The 12,786-nt window shown below is 44.6% G+C and overlaps 1 protein-coding gene across 1 annotated transcript; it reads left to right on the top strand.

Annotated features, from left to right (window-relative positions):
- The first annotated feature begins 214 nt into the window (after window positions 1–214).
- Window positions 215–12,242, top strand: LOC141569581 (nuclear RNA export factor 2-like). The gene is made up of 19 exons (XM_074323303.1): window positions 215–251; window positions 5,084–5,267; window positions 5,492–5,642; window positions 6,221–6,304; window positions 6,412–6,516; window positions 6,633–6,713; window positions 6,833–6,902; window positions 7,050–7,138; window positions 7,253–7,360; window positions 7,536–7,645; window positions 9,459–9,495; window positions 9,900–9,968; window positions 10,054–10,109; window positions 10,249–10,356; window positions 10,476–10,534; window positions 10,638–10,753; window positions 10,849–10,891; window positions 11,467–11,539; window positions 12,056–12,242. The coding sequence occupies exons 1-19, from the start codon at window positions 215–217 to the stop codon at window positions 12,240–12,242; spliced, it is 1,767 nt and encodes a 588-aa protein (XP_074179404.1).
- The last annotated feature ends 544 nt before the right edge of the window (window positions 12,243–12,786 follow it).

The following is a 12,786-nucleotide window of genomic DNA, read 5'->3' as shown; positions in this document are numbered from 1 at the left end:
ACAGTACTTAATTTGGAAATGTTATACTTGTGATTTTGGAATAATAATATTCCAATAATAAATACGCATAGTATTCCAATAATTACAAATGCAAGCTATGCTGGGAAGCATGAAAGAATAATTTCCATGTAAGAAAGAGAGAATAATCTCTTTATACTAAAGAAAGGAAATGGTTAAACACAGTGGTATAGCAGTGGCCTCCAGTGGTAGAGCCATGGAGGAAGCTAAACCACTGGTGAGGCCAGGGCAAGGTATGGATTAAATCCCAGCACCCAGGAGCCCAATGGCTGACTAGGCAGTGAAGCCTCATCTGCAAGAGACAGTCACAACCCAGGGTAAGCATGGCATGACAGAACAAACTCAACAAATCAAGTGATTTGCACTGAGGGAATAGAAAAGGCTGAAAAAGGTCTTAAGATAATAGTTCCCCAGAGAAATACAGGAGTGATAAAGGAAGAAATTATATGGATTATAAAAGAATAGAAGACTTTTCAAGAAAGGTAGCTCATTTAACACAAATATCTACTTTCACTTCCTCCTGAAACCTCATTAAAACATTATCAAAGGTAAACAGACACATACAATTGGGTATTACTCAGTCATAAAAAAGGCAAGAACATGGATGGATCTTAAAAATATTACACTGACTCAGAAAACCAGACACAAAGGCATACAGGATGAATGACTCCATTTGTATGAAATTCTGGAGCAAGCAAAACTGATATATCATGACAGAAAGCAGATCAAGGTTTATGTGGAGCTGGGGGATGAAAAGAAGAATTGGGAAGCTTTTGGAGTGTGGCATGTGCTTCACATCTTGATAAAGTGGTGGTTACCCCTAAATCCCTAATTTCCACATGTAAGTAATTTGGGATCAAGTGAAATTGGGTGAGCCATCCAGAGTGCTGCAGCCTATTAATCAGAGAGAAGACTGGTGGATCTGATTATCACTAATGAATTATTTCTTTTAAGCTGTGTAATGAGTCAATAGGAATAGTGCTTCACTCAAAACACCTGGCAAAACACCAACCCAGCCTTTTATACAAGTAAAGCACGGACACGAAAGTATAAATATTCTGCATTACAACCACTCGTTTACCAACACAGTTGGCATTCTCACATGTTACTTTTCCTTGACTTCTTCATGTTTATATTTATACACCTAAACATATACATTCATTAATATTTACTTCTGAGTAATCTTACTGTAGTATAGTTTTTTACATATAGTAGCAAACACAACATAAAAGTTACCATCATAACCATCTTTATGTGTACAGTTTAGGTCTGTTAAGTATATTCACATTGTTGTGAAACATTTTGCAAATCTGAACCTCTATACATTAGACAGCAACTCTCCATTGCCCCTGTCCCTCCCCCGGTTCCTCGTAACCACCATTCTGTTGTCCGTTTCTGTGCATTTGACTACCTTAGATACTTCATGTAAGTGGAAACATACAGTATTTGTCTTATTGTGTCCACTTCATTTCATTTGGTATAATGTTCTTAAGGTTCATCCATATTGAATCATGTGACAGGATTTCCTTCGTTTTTAAGGCTGAATAGTATTCCACTGTGCGTATGTACCATCATTTGTTTATCCATCCATCCAGGGCTGGGCATTTTAGTTGATTCTACCACTTGTATATTATGAATAGTGCTGCTATGAACTCAGGTGTGTGTATATTCTTTGACACTCCACTTGCAATTCTTTTGGTTATATATCCAGAATTGGGATTGCTGGGTTATATGATATTTCTAGTTTTTTATATTTTTAGGAATCTCCGTAATGTTTTCCATAGAGGCTGCACTATTTTTCATTCCCACCAACAGTGCACTACATTTCCACCTTTTTCATATCCCCACCAACACTTATTTTCTGTTAGATTTTTTTTTTTATGCTAGCCATCCTAATGGGGTTAGGTGATAGGATGTTGTGATTTTTATTCGCATTTCTCTGTTGATTACTGATGTATTCTTTTATTCCCAATCTGTGGAATTTTTTTTTTATGAAAGTGTGTTGAATCGTATCAGATGTTAATAGCTGACACTGAAAGCTTCTTCCATACACCCATCTGTTTTCTTTCTCATTTTCCAGGGGACTAGTAACAATGAATACAAATAACACGTATTCTTTCCTTACTAAAAACCAGACATTGTACTAAGCACCTGGCCTAGTAATAGCTGACTTACTTATAAAGATTACTAGGTCACAAGCATTTCTCCAGGTGCTTTCCATGTCATTCCATATATTAACTCGATTCTCTTAATTACCTCATGAGGTAGAGACTATTACTATCCTCTGATTAAGGGGGAAAAATTTATGTGGGTCACCATAAAGTCAAAGTTACTTGCCACGGACCATAGAATTTACCATTAGGAGTCAAATCTTGTCCAATATGACCTCATGTTCTATGCCCATAACCAATAATGTGTGACTCTGTTAGGGCTTAATTGAGCACTAGGTTGGGAATCATGCAAAATCTGATGTACAGTCATGTTTAGAACCAAGACACCCTGAACTCCAGCCTTCCATCCAAGCGACCCATCTTTGCACGCTGTTCCCCTGTACTCTCTCTCCTTTCTCAGACTGTGTGGGAACTGTTTCTGTGGTGTTCAACTGGAAGGTGAAATAATAGAGACCCACGAGATGTATATCGTCAGGATGAATTCAGTACCTCAGAGGCTTTTTCCATTTGTGTTTTGTTCTCCTCCCAATGCTCACTCTCATCATTCAGACCCATACATCCATCCCTTTTCACTCTGTGTGTCAGGTACTCATGTCACTGCCTTTCTGTCCATCCTTGATTCTAAACACAATCACTTCTACTCCACTTTTGACAATATCAGACACTATCTGGTTGCACCATCCATCTGTGTTAAAGAGCCTGTAAAGTACAGCTTTATAACTATAGGTATATATTTAGGCAGAGAATAATTTGCATGACAAATTCTAAAAGTGAAATTTCTCAGTCAAAATGTAAGTATGACTTTTGATTGGCTAAGCATACTGTAGGAAATCAGGCTTCCATGCACTGTGTTAGTGGAGAATTATGTTGGTGTAAATATCATTAAATATTCTTAGCAGACTATCTCTTATATTTGAAACTATTCATGTGCTAAAGTGAACCTTTGTACACTGTTGGTAGGACTGTAAATTGATGCAGCCACTGTGGAAAACAGTACAGAGGTTCCTCAAAAAAATGAAGAATAGAATTACCATATGATCAGGAATTCCTCTTTTGAGTGTTTCGCCAAAGAATATGAAAACAGATGTACACAGATATAATTGGAAAGAGATATACACCCCTGTTTCGTTGCAGCATTTTTTACAATAGCCAGATATGGAATCAATGTAAGTGCCCATCAATAGATGATCGGATAAAGAAGATGTGGCACATATATATAATGGAATATTACTTGGCTATACAAAAAGAAATGAAATCCTACCATTTGCAACAACACAGATTGACCTAGGGGATGTTGTGCTAAGTGAAATAAGTCAGACAGAGAAATACAAACACCATATGATCTAACTTATGCGTGGATGGTATCTTATTTCTGTAGATGCTGAAAAGCTTCCAAATCTTTCTACATGGTGAATGACATATGTTGGCTGGAGTGTTTGTTGGGGGAAGAGGTGGACCACAACAGATTCTAGTTGTTAATACTGGGTGTGATATAACCAAGACACTTTATAAGCATACCTGTGGCTACACGCTGCAATAGAGTAGATGTAGAAGTCAGACCAAGGAAAATTAATAAAAGACAAAGAGGGGCATTAAATAATGAAAAAAGAATCAATCCACCAGGGAGATATAACTATAATAAATGTATATGCACCGAACAACAGAGTTTTGAAATACACAAAGTGAAAACTTCTGGTGCTGAAAAGAGAAATAGCCAAGTCCATAATTATAGTTGGGGTCTTCAACAGCTTCCCACTCAGCAAGTCATAGAATCACTTGAGGTAAACTCAGCAAGGATATAGGATCTCTGAATAACACAATAAACTATTAGGATCTACATAATAAGTAGAACACTCCACCCAAAAGCAGCAGAGTACAATTTTTCTTCAGGTGTCTATGTAAGATTCACCAAGATAGATCATCTCCTGGGCCATCAAACAAACCTTCACAATTTCAATAGAATCAAAATCATGCAGAGCATGTTCTCTGACCATAATGGGGTCAAATTAGAAATTGATAACATACAATGTGATATATAGATGATGTATTACAGAATTGCATACTTGAAACCTTTGTAATTTTACTAACCATTGTCACCCCAATTAATTTTAGTAAAACAATTTTTTTAAAATTAAATATTGATAATAGAAAGAGAAAAGAAGAATCCCTAGAGACTTGGAAATGGTACTTGAAATGTCATTTCATTTTAGTTATTCAGACCCTTGTTACAGAAAAGCCAAGGTTAGAAAGAGTTGTCTTCTGAACCGAAAGGCATTCCAGACTGGACAAAGAGGAAGCTCACTCTGGATATTTCAAACAGAGTATTCTTGGGAGTAAGGCTGGAGGGAGGTTGAGGTTTTAGGAGGCTATTACCTCAGTCCCACCTGACATTAAAGCTTGTACTGCCCTGGCAGAAGAACAGCTTGGTGAGTATTGGTGGATTCGGTTTGGTGTCTGATTGGGTTTGAGAAGCATGAGAGAGTTTGCCTCCCAAGTATTGGTGTGGTTGTTAGAGAGGCCTGAGAGAGGCCAGATTCGCATGCCGTCCTGGTGTATGGCTGGTGTTCAGTCTAACCCATGGATGCATACACTTCTCTTCTTTTTAAATCCTGCTCCATTTTAAAAAAAGTTCAACACAGTTACCTCCTCTTCCTCTTCCTCTTCCTCCTCGTCTACTTCCTCCTCTGTCATCTCTCCCCTGACAGTACCATATGTTAGATAAGGTTCTCCTATCTGGATAGGCAGAGGAGTTTCCTTTCTGGAGTATGTGGCAATAGTGCCTTAGGGTAGGTTGGCACTTTGCTTGCCATACCATGGCATTGGTCTAAGATGTGGTACCTGGTAAGTGGGGCACTGATATGCTCTCAAACTTGTATTTTTGTTCCCCTTTTCAGAAGACAAAGATGTTGGTAACTCACGTCAAGGACAAAAGAAAAGTTGGAGTTGTTTCCGACGTCATTTTGGCAAGAGGAATCATCGCTATGAGCATGGTGGAAACAAGTGTCAGCATTCACAACTCCAGAAGGATAATGGAAAACAGGGGATTAAGGATGTCCAGCAGGTCCCCCAAGTAAAGCAGTAAGTGACCAGGCAGCCTCATTTGTATGCAGCTTCCCATGGGACTGCAACTTTTTAACTCTTCGTGGTCTTCTTTTTTCTTCTCACTGGAAAACTGAAGAATGCTAGAAGTGAAACAATGGTTGAGCAGTCCTAATTGTAGTCCTGGTGTCAGAGAGGTGAAGGTGTATACAAGACTTCTTAGCATTTATGGCCACCCTCCTTCTTTCCACTTCCTCCCATAGTACTCCGAATACCATCCGACACAACAGAAGAGTGGAATTGCGCATTGAAGGCCGTGTCCAGATTACTGTGCAGAAAGGTAGAAAACCTATTGAGGGAGAAGTGGGGCAGAACACAGAAGATGGAACCCTGGGGAGCTGGTTCAAAATCACAGTGAGTGTCCTGAAAAATATGTGGAACATGCTAGCAAGAAAGGTCAGCTAGACTTATGTTGGTCTCATATAAAGATGCTAGGTACTTTGTTGGGGACAGTTTGTAATCTTTCCTTTATATTACTAGGAGGTAACATTCTTGTTCCTTTAAGGGCACATTCAAAGAAGCAGTATAAAGGAGGCAAGGGGACTGTAGGGAAAATGGAAGAGATTGCCTAAAGGCAAATGTGGAACTACTGCCAAGGAAATGGAACGACTCCACACTAGATGTCTCAGTTTGGTTCAAGATGACTGTAGGAGATGGAGGGTTGGGTCTCTGGAGGATCTCCTGGAAATTGATAAAAGAAGTATCATATCTAACACCTCATGTTGATTAAATCAAGGAGAGTTGGAATAGAAAAAAAGGGATTTAAGAACTCCATATTTGGCACAAACATAAGAAATTATGTCTGCAGTCCCCTTTTTAGAAGTCCTTTTGATTTTGGTACAAGGTGGGAAAAGAACCCTGTGTTGGGCCTGCTCTCTAGCCTTCTTTGCATGTTGTTCCTCCTTTCTCCCTTCCTTTCTTTTCACCCTTAGGTTCCTGATGGGATGAAGTATGACAAAATATGGCTAATGAATTCAATCCAGAGCCATTGCAGTGTCCCTTTCACTCCAGTGGATGTAAGAGAGGACGGTGAAGCCACATTGGGGCACACAGGGAAGGGGGAGAGACCTGGCTCAGCAGGGGCCATTGGCTTATGTCACTCTTGTTGCTTCAATCTCTGTAGTTCCACTATGCAAACAACTGGGCGCGGTTCTTTGTCCAGGGCGCTAGCGCCGCCTCTGCATTGAAAGATGTCAGCTACAAGATTTGTGATGAGGAGAACCAAGAGGTGTGTGTGGAGGGCATTACCTGTACATAGTCCAGGGGCAGAAGGATAGGTCAGGGGCTGGTCGTCTTCTTTGGAACTGGAGTTCCTAGTGCTTACCCCACCGCTCCTTCCTGCAGATACCTATCTTTGTCAGTACTTCTGCTGTACCCTACTCTGTGTGGGATAAGTTGGAGCCAAAGGAAATGGAGCAGTTAAAGGTAATGCAGACTCAAGGCATGTTGTGTGCTCACACCCAGACCTGCCTCTTCTTCCTCCGACCCCCAATTTTCCTATCACCACCATAGCCTCAGCACTTTCTCTCCATCTTCCTCTGCAGCTGACCATGAACAAGCGATATGATCCCTCCCAGAAAGCTCTTGACCTCCAGATGTTCCGCTTTGACCCAGGTATGGCTGACATTAATAATTTTAGGGCAGGTGACAGGACAGTAAGGTCAGCCTGGAAAGGAGACTTAGGGATGGTAGCAAGGGAGTGGTTAGTGCTGATCATGGAACCTCTCAGCCTTATGATTTCCTCCCCTCGGCTTCCTGAAGACTTGGTGGGCCTTGATATTGATATAATCCTGAATCGAAGAAACTGCATGGCTGCCACCCTGCAGATCATCAAAAAGAATTTCCCTGAGGTGAGGCCTTAGACCCAGTGCTGGTGTTCCAGTAGAGGCAGAACTCATCGTCAGGGGCAGATTTGTCCCTGAGGCCCAAGATAGTAACCGTCACTCTGACTTTTTCCCCCAAAGCTGTTGTCCTTGAACTTGCGCAACAACAAACTGCACCAGCTGGATGGCCTGTCTGACCTTATTCAGATAGCCCCCACAGTGAAGATCCTGAACCTCTCCAGAAATGAGGTGAGAAGAGGTAGCCAGATCAAAGTTGGGTTGTGGGGGTGGTGGTGCTCATCAGAGTGATGACAGGAGGCAGACAAAAGTACCTCTGGGGGAAAAAGGGGGTTGTGGCTGTAGTGGCCCAGTGTTTCTTTCTTTCCCTGGAACTCCCTTTCCGGTTTTTTCTCATATTTCTCAGTTGAAGTCCATATGTGAGGTGAACAAGATGAAAGGGCTGAAACTCGAAGAGTTGTGGCTGAAAGGGAACCCCTTGTGCAACACTTTCCCAGACCAGTCCACCTACACAAGGTTGGTGGTAACCACTGTCACCCTTCCTGGGGATGCTTGCCCCCTGAGAGATCAGAGTATCCCTAACAGTGTCCATCTAAAGAAGGTGGCAGCCCTGGTCCTCTGGGAGGACCTTTTCTTTTCTGTATCTCTCACCTCACCTGAGGTCTTTTCTTCCTCTAATCTGCTCAGCAGTTTTCTTGGTCTGGTATCAGGTTCCTCACTCTGCTTCTAGTGTTCTCTAACATGCCCACCCAAGAGTGTGCTCCAGGAAGCAAGACATCCCTATCTCACCAGGACCAGGTAGGTCCAGCCGTGGGCCAGATGCTGGTGCCCTGCACTGAGAAGGCTCCTCCAGCCCAGGGCCTCGTGCTGAGACAGGACTTTCTGCTTCTGAGTTGATACAGAGTTTCCCTATCTTCTTTAGTTTGGAACCCTCTTTCCCATGTTCCAAAAGGGTCTCTTCTCCAATCACAGACTGACATGGGTAATCCCTGCTCCATGCTGAGGGCTGAGGCTCCAGGTGGCTGGCAACATGACATCTGTTCCTTTGGACCAATGCCAGGAGCTGGACCCTCTTTGGCAGAAATCAGGTTTCCTTGAGTCAAGGGTCCAGAACCACCTCCCAAGGCAAGAAGGCAGAGGGCAGAGGGTGTTGAGGAGACAGAAGGACAGACCTGTCAGGGGCACTGCCTCTCTCTCCCTCTACACATCACATTTTCCTGCCTGGTCTTTCAGAGAAGCCCAGGGTAGCCTGACACAGGTATGATTCCTCAGATGAGGAACCAACTAAGATGTGCACAGGTGCACAGGGGCCATGAGGAGAGAAGGCAGTGATCATAGTCGGAGGCCACAGACACTACCCCAGGCTGAGTTGGGGCCTGACCTTTTACTCCTTTTGGGGAAGGTCTCCTGTCCCCTGGCTGCTCTATTTCCCAGGTCAGACTGACCTCCAACCAGTGACAAAGGCTCAACCAGCACCCAACGGGCACCCAGCCCAACAGGTGCATGTTTTCCCTTCCTACCTGAGGTCCCAGGGTCAGCCAAGGGCAGGTGAAGGAAAGTGCTACAGCAGGGGAGCCATGTCCCCTTCTGTTTTCCACCCTGACCCGCACCTCCATGGCAGAGCTTCTTTCCCTTCCCTTTGCTTTGCTTTCTCTTTCTCCCTTGTCTCTACTCCCCTACGTCTCCCCCATCATTCCCCTCCTCTCTTCACTCCCTTTTTGTCTTCATCCCCCTCTCTTTCCTTCCCTTCTTCCTGCACATTGCCTCAGTCACCTCCCTGCCCCGGCATCCCAGCCCATCCCTTGCGTGTGTCCTGGCCCTGGCAGAATGCTGGACCCCCAGTGAGGTAGCTGAGCCCTGGGCTCCCACCCCATTCCCTCTTCTGTCTGGAGCCTTCAGTGGGGACCTGGAGGAAGGAAGGGAGGCAGAAGGGGGAAGAAGCCCTGAATCCTGGGATCCAAATGGTGTTTTGTGTGGCACTGGAGAAGGGAGTCAGGGCAGTTTAGGTGGGAGCTACCCAGGGGACAGGAGGGGGAGGGAGGGAAGAAGAGAAGGAGGGAGGGAGGGAGAGAGAGAGAGAGAATGGATATGAATGTGAAGCTGTGGAGAGAGATGAGACTGCATGCTTCAGACATCCCATATGACAGGTGCTCAGTGCTCAGCAGGGGAGTGGACCCAGGACCCTAGAAATCAGAGGCTTAGGGGGGCAAAGGGGCTGCTGGGTGGGCAGAACACACTGGTATCTGTTTATGTCATCAGTGTTTTAGCTAAACGGAAGCATTACCACACGAACTATCAACCACTCCTTTCTATTTTTGGTTTTGGACAGTGCCATCAAGAACTGTTTCCCCAAGTTGTTACGCCTGGTAAGTGCCTACATTCATCATTGTCTCTTACTAGGATTGACGACCTCCACACCTGCCCTCAAGCAATTTGGGTCTTGCTTAGATTATGTGTTTGCAGCAGACCCTTATCCATTTTAAGGGACATGAACCCCTAAAAATGACATGAATATGCTCTCTGGAAAATGTACACACACACACACACACACACACACACACACACAAACACACACACACACCCCGAATATAACAGTAGAGACTTCCAGGACATCATGATGCAGACACCCATTGCAATCACGTCCATGGAATATCCAGGGTCCTTTCGCACCTGACATCTGACCCTCACCCTGTCCTGGGCCCATCATTTTCCTGATCATCCGGGACCACCTCCCTGGTCTCCACTGCTGACTTCCTCTTCTTTTCTCCAGGATGGCCAGGTGTTACCATCACCAATTATCAATGGCATTGACAGACCCTACTTAATAAAGCCTTGCAAGGTAAGAAAGAAGGATCAAAGTACATTTGGGGTGTTGCAAGGGACACTTTGTCGGCAACATAGTCTCAAGTGTCTTTTGATTGCAGGAAAGCTATAAAATATCTGAGATACTGAAGAGTCTAGTCCTGCAATTCCTGAAGAAGTAGGTGCCCTTGGGACCACCAGGATTGGGAGGGCAGGACAGACCAGGCCATCCAAGCACAGATCTGTTTCTAAGGACTTTGAAGTATCATTTGAGGTCCAGACCATAGAGATTGACTGCCTTCATTGTTCCCCCACAGATACTACTTTATTTATGACTATGGAGACCGTCAGGGTCTCCTCGCTGCTTATCACGATGAGGCCTGTTTCTCCCTGACCATTCCCTTCAACCCCGAAGACCCTGCCCCGTGAGTATCACAGCTCAGGCCCTGCTCTTGGGCCATCTGGCTCCCCAGTATACACCAGTCAGCTTCTGGAAACACCCACACTGGCCAGACCACCACCTCCTGTTCCTCTTTTCTCCTAGAAGCAGCTTGTTTGAGTACTTCAAGGATAACAGGAATATGAAGAACCTCAAGGACCCCTGTGCGTGTGTGATGGGTTAGATTGGGCAGGGAAAGGGGGCATGAAGGGGTCAGTCATAGAGCCGAGGGTGTGGCAACCATGACTTTCACTGTCCTCCCCACAGACCTGCGGGTTCAGCTGCTGAAGCATACAAAACGTGACATTGTGTGCTCCCTCTGTGTGTTGCCCAAAACTCAGCATGACTTCAGCTCCTTCGTAGTGGACTTTTGGTTCCAGACGGTGAGCACCTATTTCCTCTCTGGGGCAGGCCCAGAAAGCTGTAGGTGGGTAGGAGGCGTAGGTGGTGACTGAGCACCTGGGCCCTTCCCTTTCAGGAAAAGATGCTCTTCTTCTCTGTCAACGGGGAGTTCAAGGAAGGTGAGTGTGTGTCGACTCCCCTCCCCAGATGTCCCACTGCCGCCACACCCTGGCTGGGCTCCCTCTCTGAACTCTCCCAAATCCCTAATCCCTGCCCTTTCCTTCCTGTTCCCTCTGTGTTCTCCCGAATCCCTTCTGCCCCCAAACCATCCTGGTGAGACCTGCATCCATGCCCACACAGCTTGGGCGTTATGGGCACACACTGTGGCCTTTGATGGCTGTCGTCCTAGATGCTTACTCTGAGAACTTGGGCCCATTACCTAACCTCTCATGTTCCTCATTTGCAAAATGGGTCTAATAATACCCACTTCTTGGGTAGGTGCAAAAAATGAAACCTATGAACTTGTGAAGGGGTTGTCCCAGGGCCCAGTACGTGGTAACATCCCTGTCAGTGAGAGCAGATGGCCCCTGTTGTTGCCCTCCCCACCATAGAGATTGACTGCCTTCATTGTGATTCCCAGTGAACAGTTGTTCCCTTTGGCATGAGTGTCAAGCCAGACCCTGACAGGGGAAGGCAGTGTGAGCGTGTGAAGCATGTGTGACTCTAAGGGGCTGTTGTTTGTCTTTTGTGGAAGTTGAAGGAAAGTGTCAAGGTTCTGTGCGTGCTTTCACCCGGACCTTCATCGTTATCCCTGCCAGCAGTTCCGGGTGAGTCCTGCACTGTGGGTGGGAACACCCAGCCCAGCCTGGGCCCAGGGGTGTGGGAACGTGTATGTGCTTGGGGTTTTCTCAACTTTGTGGAAGCCAACAGGTAGATCCAAGCAGCAGTCCAGCACAGGGGTTAAGAGCGTGGGCTCTGGGGTTAGAGCACTGGGTTCTATTGCTGAGCCCTCACTCAGTAGGTTGTGACCTTGATCAAGTCACGTGACCTTTCTGTGACACAATGTGTTCCTCTAAAATAGGATTAGACTGCCCTGTCCTGTAGGCTGTTTTACAGAGTAAGTGCTTTGGGGTTAAACCTACAAATCTAGTGAAGCTGGTAGAGAATCTCTCCAAGAGTGGGCTCTGTGGGAGGGGCAGAGCTAGCAGCCAAGGAATCTGAGGGGCAGGCACAGTTGGGGTATGGAAGGAATCTGCTTCCTGAGTGGCAATGGGAGCAGGATCATTGTTTGGGGCATGGGGTTGTTTATTCGTCAGTTGTCTAATGGCCCATTTTTCCTCCAGTATATTCATCGTGAATGATGAGCTGTTTGTGAGGGACACTATCCCTAAAAAGACCCAGAGCACCTTCGCCATCCCAGTGCATATGCCCGTCTACAGGTCCCTGCTCACCCTCTCACAGGAGCAGAGGGATATGGTGCTGGCTTTCTCCACCCAGTCTGGGATGAAACTCTTGTGGTCTCAGAAGTAAGTGTTGTGGGTGTATGAATATAGAAAGGAGCTTGGTAGCGTGGGCCTGACTAATGGAAACACATAGGCAATTTGGAAAAGTAATTATTTGGATATTTTGCTTCTAAAAATAAAGTAGGCCCGTGAAAAAGGCATCCTAATTTTATGATGATATATGTAAAGATTTTTAAAAACAGTACAATGCTCAGATGACATAATTTGCATATGGAAAGTCCTAAGGAATCCACTAAGAATCTATCAGAATAGATAAAAAAATGTTTACTAAAGTTTCAGGATCACAAGACCAATGTACAAAAATCGTTTGTTTTTCTATGTACTTACAATGAACAATCCTAAAATGAAATTTTAAAAATGATTCCATTTATAGTAGAATAAGAAAGAATAAATACATAGGAAGACATATTACTAAAGAAGTGAAAAACTTATACTCTGAAATCTTTAAAACATTTTTGGAATAAATTAAGTAACACCTGAAAAATGGCAGAACATGCTATGTTTGTGGATTGCAACACTTAATGTTGTTAAGCTGGTGATGCTATTCAAAG

Source organism: Rhinolophus sinicus, chromosome X (genome assembly GCF_036562045.2).
Source record: "Rhinolophus sinicus isolate RSC01 chromosome X, ASM3656204v1, whole genome shotgun sequence".
NCBI lineage: Eukaryota > Metazoa > Chordata > Mammalia > Chiroptera > Rhinolophidae > Rhinolophus > Rhinolophus sinicus.
The sequence above is the reverse complement of the archived record's forward strand: the minus strand, read 5'-3'. Positions and strand labels throughout refer to the sequence as shown.

Bases quoted from the DNA above. Each gene is read 5' to 3' on its own strand.
- LOC141569581 (XM_074323303.1), top strand. From the start codon at position 215: ATGGAGGAAGCTAAACCACTGGTGAGGCCAGGGCAAG. The intron at 5,268-5,491 runs GTAAGTGACCAG...TTCCTCCCATAG, and splicing joins CAGGTCCCCCAAGTAAAGCA to TACTCCGAATACCATCCGAC. The intron at 6,517-6,632 runs GTGTGTGTGGAG...TCCTTCCTGCAG, and splicing joins GTGATGAGGAGAACCAAGAG to ATACCTATCTTTGTCAGTAC.